At 34.8% G+C, this 21536-nt stretch overlaps 1 protein-coding gene across 4 annotated transcripts in view; it reads right to left on the minus strand.

The window, feature by feature from the left end:
• Positions 1 to 21536, minus strand: part of Gga (ADP-ribosylation factor-binding protein Gga) — a 76045-nt gene that overhangs the window by 50253 nt on the left and 4256 nt on the right. For all 4 annotated transcript variants that reach the window (XM_077426443.1, XM_077426445.1, XM_077426442.1 and 1 more), the window contains 5 exons: positions 19138 to 19476; positions 14472 to 14604; positions 6721 to 7064; positions 6417 to 6583; positions 6053 to 6163 (listed from right to left, as the gene is read on the minus strand). In XM_077426443.1, coding sequence (XP_077282569.1) covers positions 6053 to 6163; positions 6417 to 6583; positions 6721 to 7064; positions 14472 to 14604; positions 19138 to 19476 — 1094 coding nt within the window. The remainder of the gene's footprint in view (positions 1 to 6052; positions 6164 to 6416; positions 6584 to 6720; positions 7065 to 14471; positions 14605 to 19137; positions 19477 to 21536) is intronic.

Raw genomic sequence — 21536 nt, forward strand, 5'->3', positions numbered from 1 at the left:
TAGCAACTACAGGGAGAAGCGGAATTACTCTGGTATACAAATGCGCAAAGCTTCTTGGCGCATAAAGATGAAATTCAACATCAGATTATGAAGAGGGTAAATCCTGCGATTCTAGCGTTATCGGAGACTAGATTGACTGTAGAAATTGAGAATAGTGAGGTCAATGTACCGGGGTATAGTATAGTTAGATGTGATGCTGAAAATAAAAACACAGGAGGAGTACTGTTATATATATATATATATATGTTAGAGATGATATTAAATTTAAAATAGTTGATAAGAAAAAGATAGTGTCAAATTGTTGGTGCGTGGTGATAGAAATAAGAGAGAATTTATATAAAGGTATGATAGCAGCAGTGTATCATTCGCCGAGTGCGTCAAATGGCGATTTTGTGAGATTTTTGGAAGATACGATTGAAGATCTAATAATAAAGTATGACTGTATAGTGATAGGGGACTTTAATATAGATATAATGGTAGATTCATTTTACATAAAGAAATTATTAATGGTAATGCAAAACCTAGGGATGAGGCAATACGTTGATTGTCCAACGAGAGTTACAAAAGATAGTCATACAATGATAGATTTAATTTTTTCGAATAAAGAAATAAAGGTACAAGTGAATGAGAAACCGAAAATAACGGACCATGCATGGCTAAAAGTAGAATCTAATATGAATAAAAAGAAAAATAAATATAAAGAATTCAGAGGCAGGGACTATAGTAAATTTAATGTAGATGAATTTCTTAGAATAATGGAAGAAAGAACTGAGCAAGGTCAAGGGCTAGATATAAGTATAAGGGCGGAGAGATTTGTTAATAGTATAGTAAGTGTAATGGATATTGTAGCACCTAAGAAAAAGTTTAAGATTCCGAAAATATGGGAAGGGAAAATGTGGTATTCAGATGAAATTAGAATGGCAACAGATAGAAGGGATGAGGCTCACAGTAGAGCAATAAGCTCAGGCAAAGAACAGGACTGGGGATTTTTCAAGAATGAAAGAAATGCAGTAGTTAAACTTATTAGGGCAAAAAAGAAAGAATATTATGAGAATATGATAGATAATAATAGGAGTGATCCTACAAAAATGTGGAAAACTGAAAGAATTAATTAAAGGTGAGCAAAGGGGTTCAGAGAACATCGATAATGTAGATTTTGAAATATTAGAAGACATAAAAGAATGCAATATAGCTGATAAATTTAATATATATTATGTAAAAAGTATTAGCAACATTGTGCAATCTATTAGTAATAAGGGGATAGAAGGCACAGGTAGGAGACCTATTTATGTAATCGAGAATAAGGGAATTTTGGAAAATTTTGAGCCAATTAGTGCAAGTGATCTGGAACAAATTGTTAGGGAACTACCACGAAAGAACGGAACAGAGGAAGGGATAAATAGTGATATACTGAAAATGGTGCTACCTGTGATAAAAGATGAGTTTGTAGGGGTAATAAATGATTCGCTTAGGACAGGTAAATTTCCAGAAGGATGGAAAACATCCACGATAATACCGATACCAAAGGTAAACAAACCAAAAAAAGCGAGCGAGTATAGACCGATCAATATGTTACCGATATATGAAAAAGTATAAGAGTTAATTGTAAAAAAAACAATTGGAAAAATTTCTAGAAAACAATAAAATAATAACCAAATACCAATCGGGATTTAGGAAACAGCAGTCGTGTGAGACAGCAATTCAAAGTTTTATCGAGGAATGGAAGTTGATAATTGAGGAGAAAAAAATGGTGGGGGTGTTATTCCTGGATCTTAGGAGAGCGTTTGAGACAATAGATAGGGTAAGATTAGTGGAAAAATTATATCAGTATGGAATAAGAGGAGTGGTACTGGAATGGATAATATCGTATTTAAGTAATAGAAAGCAACAAGTTAGATTCAATGATATATGTTCTAAAATAATTGAGACAGTATATGGCGTGCCACAGGGATCAGTATTAGGACCTCTATTGTTTATTTTATATATAAGTGATATAGTTAAAGTCTGTCCGGAGGGAAGTATATTTAGATTATTTGCAGATGACACGACCGCAAGTGTAACAGGAGAAAATTGTGAGGAATTAGAAATAAAACTAAATATGGTGCTCGGTATACTTGAAGATGGATGAATGTGAATATGTTAAAAATGAATGCAGATAAGACCAAATATATGATAGTTAGAAGTATAAGGAAAGAAATAAAAACAGACATAATAGTAAAAAGTTTGGATGGAACTATAATTGAGCGTGTCGAGATAGCGAAACATCTGGGTGTTATGATCGATAGTAAACTCCGTTGGGAGAATCACTGTGATTATATGTTAAAGAAAATAAGGAAAAAAGTGAGTTTTCTGAATAGAATAGGAAATGATATATCGGCGTACACTAGATGTACTGTGTATAAGTCTAGCATAGCGCCTCACTTTGAATATTGCGCAACGATGTTAATAGGCATGGGTGAGACGCAACTGAATCGACTGCAAGTGGCACAAAACCGTGCCATGAGAGTCATACTGCAATGTTCGCGATATACAAAGGTAGAATTGATGCTGCAAACCCTTAAGTTTATGAATGTAAGACAGAGGCTAATGTACAATGTATGTATTTTTATTTTTAAGATAGTAAGAGGCATAATGCCAAAACATTTAAGTGATAGGATAGAAATAGTAGGAGATGTGAGTGGACGGCAAACGAGGCAGACTGAGAATATTAGAATTCAATATCGCAGGACGAGAAGCGCACAGAAAAGTATATTTTATGAAGGCTTAAACATGTATAACGCCCTGCCGATAAAAATTAAGCAATGCGAAAAAATTGAACCTTTCAAACGTAGGTTAAGAGAATATATTGTACCTCATGTAGAGAAATTAATTTAACGATATTTTATGTAAAAAATAGCCGAGAAGGCTAATAAAGCTCAATCAAACAATCAATCTCTCTCTCTCTCTCTCCCTCTCCCCCTCCCTCCTTCTCTCTCTCCCTCTCCTCTCCCTCTCACTCTCTCTCTCTCTCTCTCCCTCTCTCCCTCCCTCTCCCTCTTCCTCTCCCTCCCCCTCCCTCCCTCTCCCTCTCCCTCCCTCCCTCTCCTTCCCTCTCCCTCTCTGCCCCTTTCTATCCCTCTTTTAATGTGGTTATATTCTTAAGTCATTATTTAGCACAGTTACATTTATATAATTACGCAAATTAGCTTATTCGGCCGTTTATTCGCAACACTCATATCAGCTCATTCGTCCGCATCGCAATATTTGTACTCAGCAAACTCTATTATGCGATCGCATTTTTTTCGCTGAATACGAAATTCATCGATGCCTAAGTTACCGAAGTTCTCGGCGAGCATCTCACCGAGAGTTCGCGATCTCGCCGAGGAAGCGACTCGATAAATTTCGCAGATGATTAACACATTAACCCTGAGCCGTTTGCCCATAAAACGGCTGTGTTGCTGCCCAATCCCAAGCCACCAACTTGGCGTAACGGATGCAGCCGGTCGTACTGAACAGGGGAGCTATTCGCGAGGCGTTTCGCGGCGGGAGCTCGTTTAACGTGGGCGGTGCCCGACACGAGCGGGGTATACGGCCCACTACGTGCCGTATATTTCTAAGGCGCGTCGACTGCTGCCGAATCCTGGGCCCCCGGGCAACCGATGAGCGACGCGTTAATAGCGCACTTGTGCGTTGCGTAGTAGCTGGTGAGCACGGCACCGGCGACGGCGACTCGTCAAACATGAGTGGTGTACACTCGACACGAGTACTACGGGGGTAGGGAGCCCCACCGGGAGGCTACCGGTGCCCTATCAGATGGTGTCGGACTCGTAGGGATGGTCGTTCGCATAGCCGAGTGAGCGGCATCGAGGGCCTAGTGTGGGTCACGCTATAAAGCTTATGTTGCGCATTACCTCTAATAGGGGTGTTATGGCACCCCGATTCTGACAGATTGAGCTGATCTAATCCGAGTGGATCACGTTCGCTGCAGGAAACCCTGCTACCTGGAGAACACCACAAGTACAATAGTGAGTCATAAGAGCGTTACGGGAAACCGTGTCTGCCAGTGGCCAGAGGTGTCGCCTATACCGGGAGTATGTAATCTTCGGTATGTATCTCTGTAATGGGCAAATCCACGGTGGCGGGTTCCGTTACTGCTGTGCAGGGAAGTACTGATAACGTTCGGGCGCACTCCGACCACGGGGAGGATTCTGGGGGGGGGGGGCTAACCGTCCCCCCCCAGACCCCCCGGTGCGATCGTACCTATGACTCTCATTATAGTAGCCAAATGCCTCGTCATCTAATTAGTGACGCGCATGAATGGATTAACGAGATTCCCACTGTCCCTATCTACTATCTAGCGAAACCACTGCCAAGGGAACGGGCTTGGAAAAATTAGCGGGGAAAGAAGACCCTGTTGAGCTTGACTCTAGTCTGGCACCCCTCGGAATCTCCCACCCTCCCCCTTCCTCCCTCCCTCCCTGCCAACAATGATATGCTGAAATGAGACCGGCACTACCACCATGAAAAACTCCATTAATTTTTTAGATTTCAAGTTGCCCGTTCTCAGCCTCTAATTGCTCGGACAGCAAATGGTTCTAGGAGGTTGTGAGCTACATCGGTAGGAAAAAAATACCAGTTTGGAGCGATTCTGACGTAAGCAAAAAAACGGCCTTATTGACACCCCTCGTTTCAGGATAACGTGACAGGAGATACATTTGAAAAATGTTGACAGTGAGAATAATTAGTGATCAATTAAGTTAAATTTGAATCACCAAATTGTTTATGTCATTGTTGGTCCAGAACGGGATTCATCTTCATAATTTCACCTTCATCTAAAAATGCCTTGTACCCGAGTACCCGGGATAGAATTTGATCTCTGTAAGTCTGTTTCAACTTCTTAAATGTTCCCATCGCATTGTCCTGGAGTTTGACATAGAATTTGGTCGCATAACGCTACTCGATATTCTTATGTTACATTTTTGTGACGTGTCATCCAAACGTACTGTTATACAAATGATTGTAGAATCACAAGTGTTAATGTTATCGACTTGAAATTTTAACTGAAAGTGGAGTATGAATGTAACTTTCGATCCACTGCAGTCTCGTTTTGACAGTGTTTACTAGTTGTTGAGAAAAAAATTCAGTCTCATTGCTTTTTAAACAGACAACGTAAATGCTAAAGACATAAGAAACAAATATTTTTCTACATGTAGCACATCTTATAAATGTACTCGCTGCAATTATATTTTGATTGTCGATTACAAAACAAACTTTATTCGTATTTTCAAATAAAATTTCTTTCGATATTAATTTTGAATTTCCTTAAAGTATAAAATTTTGTACCTGTTAGAACGGTCATTTTTACGAAAGATATGTGTATAACATTATCATATTATTTAAGAAACTTGTAGAAAATGGATAAAATTTTAAAAATAAAAGTGAAAATATTTCTTTTATTTGACTATTGTTTTATGCAAAATATACTAAAAAAAATAGGATAAGTAACTAAATATATGCCAAATATTTATTTCTACGTAATAAATAACATATACCTGCAAATTAAATAGTTAAAAAAGAAATAAAAAAATAACAAAATAAAAAATAATAAAACAACGTAGATTTCGATTCAAGGTGTCTGCTATTACTACTCTTGCGGTTACTGATTACGTCATAAATCACTAATAACGCTGCTGTCTTTATGTTTTATAATCTACAATATCGATATATTACTGATTACTCCAAATTTCAAGTATAAAATAATACTATTTGCAAAACGCATGGGACGAAATGCTCGAATATGAATCAACTTATTTTCCATGTAGATTCATCACGTGCAAGAGCATAAAATCGATGATTAGTCAACCATGCCCTCTTCTTGTAAGTATTTCTAACTTTTTACAAGTTATATATGAAAGAACTTCATAAAAAGCAGCTTTATGGAATTTTGTTTTACAATTAGAGTATATAAAAATCATCATATCGTATTAATAATGTTAATTAATTTAAACATTTTTCTTAAAATAATTGAATAACTAATTTATCTTCAGAGAAAGAAGAACTGTAATTACTTTACCTTGAGAGGGTTTGCAATCAGCATAATCTGCGTAATTGCGGATGGAGGGAGGAATGGATTATGCCCTGGCAACTTTGTTCCAGAAGGCGCCTGCAGTCTACATTTGCATTTCTATGCACAGTTATATAAATTTGAAGTTGTAAAAATATATGTTTAATTAAATAATATATAATTTCTCGAACAATTTTGAAATTTATAAATCTTTGAATGTTAACATTTTTAATGTTAAGAACTTAAGACTGCCATTCTCTTGTTAAATTTTTTAACATTAAACTTATATTCCAAAAATTCTTAGAATTAAAAATGTTATATAGAACCTCGTCGAAAATTCATATATTTAAATTCCTAAATCTTAAACATTTACCTTGGGTACAACTGCTTGAAATAAATAATTACTAAGTGGCTTTGCGTTTTTGCTCATTGTAGTAATTACTATTACAGATACATCTAATCTAGGGCTATCTTGAGCAAAATGAAGCACCACACTAATGTCATTTCTTTCCTCAATTACCGTTAGAGGTGGATTTATTCCTGTAAAGTAGTTGGCATTAGTTTCTTGGAATAACACATATATAAGAAGTAAGAAATGTAAGTAGAATAAAAAAAAATAAAAAATAAACACAAAGGTATATAAAACAATAGTATAATATATAAATTTATCTAATAACCTGGCTTAATGTCTTCAAGGCAGATTGTGATATCAGTCAATGGTTTGATTTCAGGCTCAGTATTTTCTATCTTCGACATACCGTTACGTAATTGCATCATTTCCTGCTGCTGTATTTTTGCATTCATTATTTCTGAATTACTACTTTTCTTGCATAAATCAGCAGTTGCGTTAAATTGTGACGAATTTGAGGGTGCTAAAATGTCCATATTACTATTTTTTTCACAGTTTCTTGTATATGGCTGTTCCATTGCGTTATGTTGTGACATGTTATTAGAATCGTAGGATAAATTTTGTTTTCGAATAGGATCATAGATACTTTTTGTCACATTACTGCTTATTTTGCTGCAAAAATATCAAATTTTTTCTTTTAATTAAAATTTTTGGAATATATATCATTTATACAAAATGAGATAGCTAAAGTGTCAAATTATTTGGTCTATTAAACAAACTATTTTAACAAAAAATAATTTAGATAATTCTTCAATATTGAGGATATAGTAACATTTAAGTAATTTTTAGTGACTTTGTGAAGGATGCATCAAGGTCACCTTGAATTTTTTGAATTCTCATCTTTTATTGCATATTCTTTCAGTTGACATTAAAATGTTTCAAAATCGATATGATTAAAGTTTTTCATGAACAACTATCCAAACTATTAGTCACAGAAGTAACCGCCAGTAATTACAATATCTGAAGTATGCCTAAATATGCCATGTAGAAGCTAGATTGGATTTATTCGTATGCGCGCACGCACGCATCACATAAAATGTCAAAAATTCCCATTTGTTGCAAACTGTTCCTTTACACTTTTGTTAATCTATTAATGTTGACAATTATATATAATTAGATTTTTTTAAACTTTGTTAATTAGTATACTGATATACTCCAATTTTCTGGAAAATATTTTTTGAACCATCATTATTAGCCTTAGAATACCACACTTCCTAAAAGTCCCGATTTCACCATACTGTGTGTACAATATCCAGTGTACTTGCAATTATCAATAACTTTTCAAAAAGTCGATATTTTTAAACATGTTTTTTTAACTTAAACGCGGTTTTTTTTTTTTTTTTTTTTTTTTTTTATTTTTTTTTTTTTTTTAATGCCAGAATGTCAGGAACGCGCCTATGTCATTATAATTGCAATTGATATTTAAAAATAAAAGTTAATTTTGGAAAAAACCCGAAAAAATCCTGACAAAAAAACGCTATTTGCTTCCAGAAATTACTTTTTCTTTCAACGTCGTATTATATAAAAAGTTTAATCATTTGCTGAAGGTAAAGAATGTAATTTTTCAGAAAAAAGGAAGAAATAATGATTTCTTTAAAAAATACAATTGTCTGTACGTGACAAAAGTTGACTATGACGAAAAAGCACTTACATCACACATGGGTGTAGCACACCTAATATTTTTTTTATTGACATGCTATACATCTACTAAACGGTAGATAAGGCTGTGCAGGGTACGTGAGAAGTCGTAGAGGGGGAACAATAATTTATTTACCTTACTCTACTTTGATTCCCTAACTTTTACTATATAGAAATGGCGAGTATTTTAATAACAAATGTAGATGTGCTACACCCACAGTGTGGAGTTCTAGGGTTAAAGAACATATCATTATATAAATACTTAAACTTGTGAATGTAACAATAGTGTTTCACCTCATATTGTTAGTTTTCGTCAAAAAATAAATTAAATCTTTTTTAATGAGAAGATAGAGAGTAAACGAGGGGCCAATTGTGTATCTTGAAACGAGATAGAAATTACAATAGTAAATAGATTTAGTAGATTTCGACAAATAAAATTATAGGTACCCTAGTAAATTTCCTCACTTTTATTATTTTTACCTCGTTTTAAGATACACAATTAACCCCCTGAACTTTATGTTCACCGGATTTAACTCTAAGGTTGCTTGATCTTAACCCTAGAACACCACACTTGGTGCAGCATATCCACGTTTGTTATTAAAATTGACCGCCGTTTCTATATAGTGAAAGTTAGGAAATCAAAGTGGAGTGAAGTAAATAAACTTTATGCAACACGTGCATGGAAAGTGCCCCATTACGCACGCTACGCGTGCGTGATAGACCACTTTCCAGGCACTTGCAATATAAAATAGGGAGTGTAAGTCGTGTGTAAAGATGAAAATTCCCAAGTGCGAAGTTTACGCACGAGCCGAAGGCGAGTTGTTCCCCCTCCATGACTCTTCAGCTTCATCTGCTGTTTAGTAGATGTATGGCATGTCAATAAAAAGAATATTGGGTATGCTACACATATGTAGTGTGAGTGCTTTTGCTTCTTAGTCAACTTTTGTCACGTCCAAATATATTTTTTAAAGAAATCATTATTGATTTCTCATAGAGGAAGCCTTGTTTTCATAAACTTCGTATATGGACCTTGGATCGCATATAAAACTAGATCAAATCAATGTCTTTTTAGTTTTTGATGCCAACGTGTTCCTTATGTTCTAAAATGTCGAAAAATCACTATTTTAAAAAATGTCGGTATGTGTATATGTATGTATGTGTTGTATGATGTTAACTGATTCGTGTTGCGCCGAGTAAGAATAGAAATCAGGAATGTCAACAGTTGACAAGGTAGATAGCAAGGATGACAGGAACGTAGAACGCAAGGGTAAATGGCGCGTAGAGCAAGGATGTCTAGCACGCAGATCACAGAAATGTAGAACGCAAGGATGAATGGCGCGCAGAACAAGGATGTCTAACGCGCAGATCACAGGAACGTAGAACGCAAGGATGAATGGCGCGCAGATCACAGAAACGTAGAACGCAAGGATGAATGGCGCGCAGATCACAGGAACGTAGAACGCAAAGATGAATGGCGCGCAGATCACAGGAACGTAGAACGCAAGGATGAATGGCGCGCAGATCAAGGATGTCTAGCGCGCAGAACACAGGAACGTAGAACGCAAAAATTAATGGCGCGCAGATCACAGAAACGTAGAACGCAAGGATGAATAGTGTGCAGAGCAAGGATGTTTAGCGCGCAGTTGATCACGTTGAGCTGAGGTTTTTATCAAGAGAATAGCGGTAATCTCAGAAGCAGTGTATCTCAAACAGTCGCGGGTATCAACAGAGTAGCGTAAGTCAATGGTCGCGGTTCTCAGATAAGTCAACCGTCCTTCGAAACTCGCATACAGCATCGTGCTACCATCACTCGTGCTGATCGCAAAGCCACGCAGTGATCTCGGCTGATCGCAAAGCCACACCACACGCAATAACCCTGGCTGATCGCAAAGCCACACCTCACGCGGTAATCTTGCAACATCGTGTTGCCACGCATTGCATCAACTTCGTGTTGATCGCAAAGCCCTCGCGGTAATCTCGCAACATCGTGTTGCCACGCATTGCATCAACTTCGTGTTGATCGCAAAGCCCTCGCGGTAATCTCGCAACATCGTGTTGCCACGCATTGCACCAATTTCGTGTTGATCGCAAAGCCCTCGCGGTAATCTCGCAACATCGTGTTGCCCGTGTGAATCTGCGGACATCTCGTTTGTAGCGAATCTCCGATCTTCTCACAATCTTCTCGTCAACATACGCTACACGGAAAACCGAACTCACTATCAAACTTGATGTCAGAAATTTTCGAGCACTATGTATATGTCAATCAGCACTATTTATTTGTATACATATGCGTTCAACTGTACAGTGCTTACTGGGTTGCGTTATTTCTGATACACGAATAAGTTTTTGTTACGTCTGCACCAGATTTTGTGGTGCACAGTGCTAGAATTCTCGATACCTCGACGAACAAACCATGAAGAACACATAACTTACAACATAACCATAAAAGATGCGTTTGCACCAAGTATCGAAAATTATCGAGGTATCGAAAAGTATAATGCGTGCGCATAAAAGACGACAGTGATCACCATGCACGCTATCTTACGGTGCATAACTATCAACATTTACTCAGTCATCTATGCATCATCTTTCATTGTGAATTGGGTTTTCCGTGTAGGAATCTCGAATTACCGTAAACAGTGCCGGGATAAACATGTAACATTCGCAAGAGATAATTAACTCACGTTCGTTCGCATATGAAAATACTCGAATATGGTGAACTTCACGCAATGAAAAATACCGGAGTCACTCGCATTGAAACATGTCAAAAAGTAACAACGCACGTACACATAGAGAACATACCGGGTCACTCGTACACGAAATTGAACATTACAACGCGGATATCGTATCGAGAGATAAAGCAATGTCGAACACTTCACGCAAACGCGTAACGAAGAAATGGCGAAAATTACCGCACTAGCACTGCACATAATACCGCGATTAATAATTCAAATTAACAAAATCACAACCAATTACGGATACGCGCAATGAGAAGAAACTGAGATCGTACGCGCGGATATTTAGCACCACGTCGACCACGTAGCCGCGCGGTAAATAATCGCGGGACCGCCGCATAAGCGTCACTCGAATCACCGCAGCAATCGGATCGAGCAAATCAAACCTGAGGCTCCTCTCGAGGTCGGAAGCAACGATGCTAGAACTCTCGGGCGTCTCCATGTCACATCAGTTGGGAGTGATTAGGCAGGATGGAAAAGTCGGGGCATCAGAACGTCCCGTCCGGCTTCGTCGATCCTCGCCACGGCTCCGTCGAAACTCCGTCCTCCGCTCGATGATTCCAAAAGCGTCTCTTCGCTCCGGGATGTGAACAACACAATCAGCGTCACACGCACTCAATCAGTATTACCTCACTCTTTTTTTGACATTGATTCCAAAGAAACTCGCGAGAACGAAATTGATCAGGCAACTCAAGAAGAAAATGACGAATAACAACCGTTGTTAGGGCCGGTGCTTGACCGTTGCCGCGCTCGCTGACCGTCGCACTCTCCCCGATCGCGCTCGCGACGTCTGAACCGGCGTTACGGCACTTATTTCAAATCGTCGCACATTGACGATTTCGAAACAGTATGTATGTGCCAAATTTACCGAAATTTCTATAACTCCAGAACTAATCAACCAAATCTTAACGAATTATATATAAAATATAGGGGTAGAAAAAAAATTAAAGAATATAATAAAATTAATAAAAATTGCTAATAATAAAGGGGTTACCAATTTCTATTTTGAAAAACAGCCAAACTTACCAAAATTTCTATAACTCAAAAACTAATTAACTAAATTTTAAAGAATTATATATGAAATATATATAGGGGTAAAAAAAACTGAAAAATATAATAAAATAAAAATTGCTAATAATGAAAGAGTTACCGATTTCTATATAAAAAAAATCTACATGATTGCCCCAATTTCCACAAATTTTGAGATATCAAGCTTAATTTTTTTTATGGATGGAGTATCATTAAAGGAAGATTGTTAGTGAATTTGGCGAGGATCGGTGAAGGGATTACCGATTTTTGCTTAAAAAGTGTATAAGATGTACATGTAATTTTATATAGAGTATTATTAAAAGAAGGTTGTTTTGAATTTTGCGAGGATCGGTGAGAGGGTTACCGATTTCTGCTTAATAAATGTGTAACAATTTCTCCTTTTTAATGATACTCTATATAAAAATACATATATAACTAATACATGTAACTTTTAAGTAAAAATCAGTAACTCCTTCACCGATCCTCGCCAAATTCAATACCTTTCTTAAATAATACTTTATCCATCAAATAACTTACACATTTTTTAAGCAAAAATCGGTAACCCTTTCATCAATCTTCGCGAAATTCAAAACAACCTTCCTTTAATAATACGTTCTATATATAAGATTACATGTAGAATAGAATTTATTTACTTCAGCTTTACAAAATTAGCCAGGAAGGGACTTGGTTTACAATTAAATCTTATCCTCACTCATCCATCCATACCATATGCGTACACTCACTGCTCTCTTAAACTAACCTAACTACTTAAACCTAAATCTATCACATCCTTATCTTTGGCTTAATTTATTTCCTTTCTCTTTTTAAATTCCTTCTCCCTCTCCCTTCCATAATTTTCGCAACATCTTACCCTTATTTAAATCTAGTTCATCACTCCACAGCCTTTTGCACTTCTCCGCCCCGTCATTACCTAAATCCTTAAACCATACACTTGCTCTCTGACATTCCTCTACATAATGTTCCATACAGTCATTGCCATCGCCACACAAAATACATTTTTTGCAATCTTCTTTTAATTAATATTTGTTTACTTCTTTTCAAAATTTCCGCATCTCACTCTTACTAAAGCTTTCACATCATCACCTATCCTTACCCTTTATAAATTATCCTTCTTTAAATATTCCGAACCTCCATCTAACTTATAAAATTACATGTATAACTTGTGCACTTTTTAGGCAAAAATCGGTAACCCCTTCATCGATCATTGCCAAATTCAACACCAACCTACCTTTAATGATACTCTATTCATAAAAAAAGTGTGTAAGTAGAAACTTGCACATTGCTTCCTCATAGTTTTTAAATGTGCAAGTAGAAACTTGTACATTGCTTCCTCATAGTTTTTGAGTGTGCAAGTGGAAACTTGTACATTGCTTTTTCATAGTTTTTAAGTGTGCAAGTAGAAACTTGTTTAAGTGAGCAAGTAGAAACTTGCACATTGCTTTTTTATAGTTTTTAAGTGTACAAGTAGAAACCTGTACATTGCTTGCTCTATGAGAAAGCCAAATTAATAAATATCTACTAAGAATTATGCATAAAAAAAACAGGCTTTCTCATAGAGGAAGCAATGTACAGGTTTCTACTTGCATACTTAAAAACTATAAGAAAGCAATGTGCAAGTTTCCACTTGCACACTCAAAAACTATGAAGAAGCAATGTACAAGTTTCTACTTGCACATTTAAAAACTATGAGGAAGCAATGTGCAAGTTTCCACTTGCACATTTAAAAACTATGAAAAAGCAATGTGCAAATTTCTACTTGCACACTTATTTTTTATTTGTTTTTGAAAAAACATCCTTTACCTTCAACAAATGATTCGTCTTTTAATACAATACATTTAAAAAAAAAATAATTTTTAGAAGCAAATAGCATTTTTTTAGTAAGTTAGAAAATTTCTACTCAAGCTTTTTCCGAAATTAACTTTTGTTTTCAAATGTTAATTGTAATTACAATGAGGTGTAACTATAACAGGCGCGTTCCTGACATTCTAGCCTTTAAATTAAATTTAAAAAAATAAAAAATATCAACTTTTCGAAAAGTTATCGATAATTAAAATTACACTGGGTATCATACAGCTAGTGTGGTGGAATCGGGAATTTTTAGGAACAGATGATACCACTTTTGAGAAATTCACTATCATCACTTTTTTGAAATGGAAGCCAATTTTTTTTAACATAAGTTGTAGATCTCAAGATAAATCCCTATAACTCAGTAAAAATAATTCATGAAAAAGAATTTAATATCTACAATATTGTTTTGAAAAAGTCGCAATATCAACAAGAAAAATATAAAAATTAAGATTTTTAAGTTTGAAAAAATTGTAAAATTTTAAAATGATTTTGATGTGCCTTTCACATCCATGTCATAAATGTTATTATCTGACATCCGCCCTACTTTTGTCTAAAAAATTTTGTCGAAGTATTTTTTTGCTAAAATACTTCGATTAACAAGTAAAATAACTTAACACTTTAGCTATCGTACACTATATATAAAATAATGCCTAGAAAATTGAATGAAAATCTTTCTACATCAGAGAGATTTCTTGTTTTTAATAATGTTATTTAGGGTTTAAAATTCAATATCTATAGACATACTTACCCTTGTAACGAACGTGTACTTGATATTGTGCACGACAAACTTTGTTTAAGTAAAGTTTCTCCCAATTCATTCAATTCTTCCAATGCTTTTGCTTTACTGTCTATTTTTTCTTCATCAGTATTGATAACTTCGTCTACGCGGAATATTATTTATAAAAATAATACAATGAATAAGCATACATATACAGGGTGTAACCGGATCTACGGAACAAAGAACGATGGATAAACTAGGCCAATTTCTGCTTAAAAAGTACAACAAAAGTTATGCATGTAATCTTTAATTTTACACAGTTTAAACGGATAAAAATACTATCATCGTATTCAGCGACTCAAAAAACATAAGATTACACAGGGTGTCAATTTGAAAACTTTCAGTCGGAATGTCTCGGGAACTAGTAAAGATACGAAAACAGGGTTTGGAGAGAATATAAGGTAGCAAGGGGGACATACTTTGATTTTAAAAAATTTTACCTTGGGTGGAGGCGTCATGGTCAAATAAAGGTCAACTTGATTTTTTTTAAATAGACAATTTTTTAAACATCTACGTTTGTAACCCTTCTCATTACAAGCTCAACGCGCTATGATCAAAAATCTTCGAAGGTCAATTGACCAAATGCAGGCTCACAGTATTATTGTCTTTGTACATGTTATGAGACACCTTTTGCAGTTGCAGCTTCTCTACTAAATCGAAACTAAATCGAAATCGAATGGATCTTGTTGTTAGACTTCTATTTCTGTTCGTGTTTATGTTCGTAGACATGGGCAATATCATGATGACTTAGTTTGGCACGCGGAATCACCATGTTAACGCTTGTAGTACAAATTAGCACTCACTGTACTTACCAGTTTAAGTAAACAAAAAAAAGTCAGTCACACCTACGTCCAATAATTAATATTAAAATTTGAAGAAACAGGATCAATAGCAAAGAAAAACAGAACCGTGCAAAGATTAGTGAATGAAGCAACTCAACTTGAAGTGTTAGGTCATTTTGCAATAAATTCAACATTGTATATAACTTACGTTACACTTTTTAGGCAAAAATCCTATTTTATTTATCGTCTATTTTGAAATATTTAGTTTCTTCAGTAAAAAAAGTTATAAAACTAAATACAAGTTATAAACTATAATACAAGTAATTAAATACTTGGAACAAAATTGTCACTAATTAAATTCAAAGAGTAAAGAGAAATAGAAGGGAGCATTTAGTGTTAGCGAAGCGGACGAAAGTGACTATATATTTCAGCATAAAAAATGGCCTATCAAAATGGCCGCAAAAATTGGATGATTTTAATTATTAACTTATAAAATATTATCCCATAATTTAAGTTGTTATTGTTATGCCACAGGTCTGATAGTGCATCATGATGCTCTTATATCTCACAATTAACACTTATTTACAATTTTTTTGCGTTGATAAACGTAAAAAAGTGAACTCTCAAGATGGCTGCCTAACGTACTTCCGTCCGCGATTTGCCTATCTCTCACTACCGATACATTCCTCCCTCCTGTTTCTCTTTAGTCAAATTATTGTACTATTAAAAGTAGAGCTCGGAATACGCTGGTATCTGAGTACCTACCTGCTCGTCCGTTACCATTGTATACAAATCTGGACTAGTTCTGCGGGTACCTCGATAATTCGGGTACCCGTCCCTGGTAACCATATCCGATAGAAAACGATTAAAAACGGCTATATCTGTATCGTTTTTAATCGTATCTTATCGGTTCTATCGTTGCATATTTAGAAGACAGATAAAACATTAATCGAATCGAATCGGTTTCTATCGTTTTAGGTCCGAATAAAAAAATAACTATACAAATTTTATAGTTATGAATCGTTTTCTATATGTACAATTGGTGCCTATCTGAATCAATCGTATATACACGATATAATATGTATCGTTATTTATGGTAATAATTTTACCGTATGCATTAATACGGATATATAAGAATAAAATGATAGACATCTTATCGATAGTTATATGACTTAATCGAACCGATACATCTATCGTTTCTTATCAGGATTTTCTGACATACAACTTATCATCTTCTTTATGGCAGCAAATCGGTTCGTTTTCTATCGTATATTAATGATATAAATTGAATCGTTTGAAAACCTTCTACTTTGCATATGTTTGTATAAAATTAAAACGATAGACATCTCGTCGATATTTATACGACTTAACCGAACCGACACATCTATCGTTTCTTATCAGGATTTTCCGACATACAACTTATCATCTTCTGTACGGCAGCAAATCGGTTCGTTTTCTATCGTATATTAATGATATAAATTGAATCGTTTGAAAACCTTCTACTTTGCATATGTTTTTATAAGGTTAAAACAATAGACATCTCGTCGATATTTATACGACTTAACCGAACCGACACATCTATCGCTTCTTATCAGGATTTTCCGACATACAACTTATCATCTTCGAAAACAAAGTTCGTCGAAGTATTTTTATGTGTGTGTGTGTGTGTGTGTGTGATTTGTTATTAAGATTAAAATAATAAAATATTTTATTTGTATTTTAGTGCAATTTTAAATAAGACGTTTCTAATGTAAATGTTGTTTTTATTTCTCTAATAACCGTGAAAATTTTGGCCCTTGGCTTCCTGGTGCTGTTGTCGCAAAGGTGGAAGCTTAATTATTTCAAAAAAAAAAAAAAAATGCAGTTCTTTCTTTATCATAGAAAGATCTCTGATACGGTTTATTTTTCTTTTACACGGTTATAATCCGGTGGCATGCAGAGTAGCAAACATCTAAAGATGTTCTGACTGATTTGATATATAGCTGAGAAATTTCAAATTTTTCCAATTTTTTTCTGACAGGGCATCGTAAATAAACGGTTCACTATTAACCATATTAAAAAGACAATTATAGCTACTTTAATACCATTAAAAATTATAGAAACCGATGCACCACTAATAAGAAATTTAGGATGCAAGCCCATGTGTATTGTATCAAGAATTTTTTATAGAGTATCGTGAATAAACGAAACTTCAATTATGTTAAAAACTGATTGAGACCGATATAAAGGTAATAAGAAATTTCCGATAGAATCCCAAGTATTTTGCAACGTGAGTTTCTGATAAAATACCGTAAATAAATGATTCACTAATTATATTAAAAACAATAGAAACTGATATATAGCTGATAAGATATTTACGATAGGATTCCAAGTATTTTGTAACGTGAGTTTCTGATAGAGTACCGTAAATAAACGATTCACTAACCATATTAAAAACGATAGAAACTGATGTGCAGCTGAGAAGACATTTACGATAAGATTCCAAGTATTTTGTAACGTGAGTTTCTGATAGAATACCGTAAATAAACGATTCACTAACCATATTAAAAACGATAGAAACTGATGTATAGCTGATAAGACATTTACGATAAGATCCCAAGTATTTTGTAACGTGAGTTTCTGATAGAGTACCGTAAATAAACGATTCACTAACCGTATTAAAAACGATAAGAAATTTTTTTATCGTTTTCTATCGGAGATGGTTACCAGGGGTACGATACGGGTACCTGCGAAATCGGTCCAGATCCGTTTATAATGGTAATGAGTGAGCAGGCGGGTACTCGGGGATACCTGGTTCTTTTTCCGAGCTCTAATTACTTAAGTGACTTATTTCGACCTCTTTAAAGCAAATTTTGACTATTTTCCCACAGATTTAGACGGATGCTACCATCGTATTCAGTGACACAAGAATGCCAAAAAAACACAAGATTACATGCATAATTACACTTTTCGGCAGAAATCGGCCTATTTTATTTATCGACTATTAGGGGATAGGTCTCACCAAAAGAATCAATTTTTGTTCAGAAATCCGTGTCCTCTGACGCGTTCTTGAAGAGTTACATGTCTTTGTTCAGATCACCTGTGAGATAGATGATAAGCAATCGGTATCACGACGGCATCGCGCATGATGTCTGACAATACTAGTCCATATGTTAATTTTTTATATATTTTTGCTGTTTTAAAAATTTTATTTACACATATTTTATTTACACGAGTTTCTTAACAAAAATTGATTTTTTTGGTGAGACCTACCACCCCCTAAAGTTTGTCTCATAAATCTTGCTACATCCTGTATAATGAATAAATGTAAGATGAAAAAAAAACATCCCAGATAGGAACATGTCTGCATTGTTGCTGGCATGTTGCCGACAACACAGTAAGTGTTGCTACCAGAATTGTAGCAACTGAGTCCGCATTTGTCGGCAAGTTGATGCCTTCACGATATAACAATTTTTTATAGCAACTTGCCAGCAACTTGTCGGCAATTTATGCTGCGATCTAAAATCGTCTGATTCAAAATTCGAGCTGTTGCTGTCATGTTGCTGTAATAATTCATAGGATCACACAATGCTGTCATATTGCTAGCAACGCGAAGTAAATTTGATGCTGTTCTCTTGCCGACAAATTGCTAATAATACATGTATCCAATTTTGCCTGCGTGTTGCTTCAAATATTAAATTACTCGAAATCAATTGAAGCAAATATACGGCAAGTTGCCAACATCATAAGCAATCACAGGTTTGCGCGATTTTGCTCACAAACAGACACGCTTTGCTATCTGGGAATATAATTGCTTCAATATTTTATAAGTCTCTGATTTTTGTATTAAATTTTTTCCATTAATTTATGCTTACTTTTTTTATTCATAGGCGAGATACTGATTGGTTGCATTATGGTGTTTGGCATCAAGAAACTTGTTTCAGACTTGACTGGTTTCTCCAGTGTATTAAAGATATCTCCTAGCACATCCATATCTGAGCGATGATCTGTCAATGATATACCCTGCGTCGTGCTTAAACTGCTCTTACAAGGAACAGTGTCAATAGGAGACGATAGATCCAGAAGGGATGGTTCATTGTAAATCGACTTAGAAGCTTCTGTCGCAGAAGATTTGGGAAATTGCCCAAGGATGATAACAGATGTATATTTCTCAAAAACTTGATTCAACTCATCGCTAGCAGCTAGTACATCACCTAATGTCATAGAATACATAAAAATTCAATTAAAAAGATTAAACCGAAAGTACATTTTTATTTCGCCAACAAATAATAAACAATTAAAATTTATTTAATCTGCTACAATTGGCTAATCGTCATGATTAAATTTAATAATTTAATTTAAATTATTTAAAATGAGATGCTTATAAGTATAAGTATATATCAAAAATTATTAATGTCTTGACCACGAGTCTTGACGATTAATTGGACCAAAACCAATAGTCGAATTGTGTCTCCATCTTATTATTGTTTAGTGTGTTATTGCAATAAATATTACCACATGCCTCGGTGGTCGATTGGTACGCCCTGCACGAAATAAGAGATGTTCCAGGTTCGAACCCTGGCTGAGGTAATATTTTTCACAATAAATTTAATAATTTAATAAAATAATGAGTAAGGACTCTCAAAATTATAAAACTTGAAAAAGGGATGGCTATGAGAGTCAGACGCAGTTATCTGTGCGTGAGTGATCAAATCACTGATTTATTCCATGTGTATACATTCGAAGAACGTTTCGGCTCGAAATTGAGCCATCTTCAGCGAGAAAAATAATTAAATTACTTCTCCTCTTCAATCCTGTTGAGCGAGCTTCAGGATTCAAAGATCCAAAAACAACATTGACTATTAGATTGATATCTGTAATAAATGTTTTTATATAAATCGAGTCAATTAGTACAACCTAATTAAACTCCCCCAAAAGTCAGGAAAAAAGGAATATCACAAAGCCATGTAGAAAAGCATATCAGATCCAAACAGATAAAGAAATACAAACAATGAAACGGAATCAACGAACTTGTCAGGACGACGGGCACGAAATATCTAACGTTATAGTTTAGTCATGTCACGAGTCATGGTAACAAACCTTAATAAATAAAAGCTGAGATATAAGAGTCGACAATGTAAGAAAATTTAAAAACAAAATATACCGGCAACCGGCATGGTTCACAATTTATTTAATATTGATACATAGGCGTGGTGAAGAAATTCTGTATCCGTTTGAGAATTAAGGCTGTTTTTTTGTAACTTGATATATGCCATTTCTGACACTAATCGTTTAGCTAAAAATTGTTCTCTATCTAATATTTCAACATTCTCCCAATCAAATTCATGGTCAAAGTTAATTCGGTGGTCAGTGATAACGGAAACATTTATTACAGATATCAATCTAATAGTCAATGTTGTTTTTGGATCTTCAAATCCTGAAGCTCGCTCAACAGGATTGGAGAGGGGGAGTAATTTAATTATTTTTCTCGCTGAAGGTGGCTCAATCCCAAGCCGAAATGTTCGTCGAATGTATACACATGGAATAAATCAGTGATTTGATCACTCACGCACAGATAACTGTGTCTGACTCTCATAGCCATCCCTTTTTCAAGTTTAATATATTAATTTAATTTAAATTATTAAAAATGAGATGCTAATATATAAGTGTCAAAGATTATTAATGTCTTGACGATTAATCGGACCAAAACCAATGGTTGAATCGTCATGACTTATTAGCCAATTGTAGTCGATTAAATTAATTATAATTGTTTAAGGATGTATGGGTGACATCTCAAAGCATTACCAAAAATCTAAAAATTTCATAGATTGTTCTATTACGTCTAAGTATCTGTGTAAAATTTCAGCACAATTCTCTTACTGGTTTAAAAGTTATTGTAATTAAGGATGTATTGGAGGTATTTCAAATATATTCAGAAAGTGCTGTAAATTGTTTCTAAATTAAATTAAAAATACTCTGTAAAATTTTGAAGTCATTTAAGAGTTATTTAAGTTTAAAGTTGATAAAATTAACATTATCCCTTATAGAAAATCGACATTTTTGCTGTAAATATAAATAAAATATAAATAAACCATTAAAATATTTCTTAAACTTTTTTTATGTGTAAAACATACATCATTGATATTGTATTTTAAGTTTCAAAATTTTTTGCCACAAAAAATTTTTTTAATTGTTTAAACAATACTAATTATTTAAATGACAAAAAATCATACTCAAACTGAACGGTAATCCCTTCCCATATAAAAAATTTTAA

Source organism: Temnothorax americanus, unplaced genomic scaffold, assembly GCF_048541705.1.
Source record: "Temnothorax americanus isolate GAGA-0224 unplaced genomic scaffold, ASM4854170v1 Scaffold111, whole genome shotgun sequence".
Lineage (NCBI taxonomy): Eukaryota > Metazoa > Arthropoda > Insecta > Hymenoptera > Formicidae > Temnothorax > Temnothorax americanus.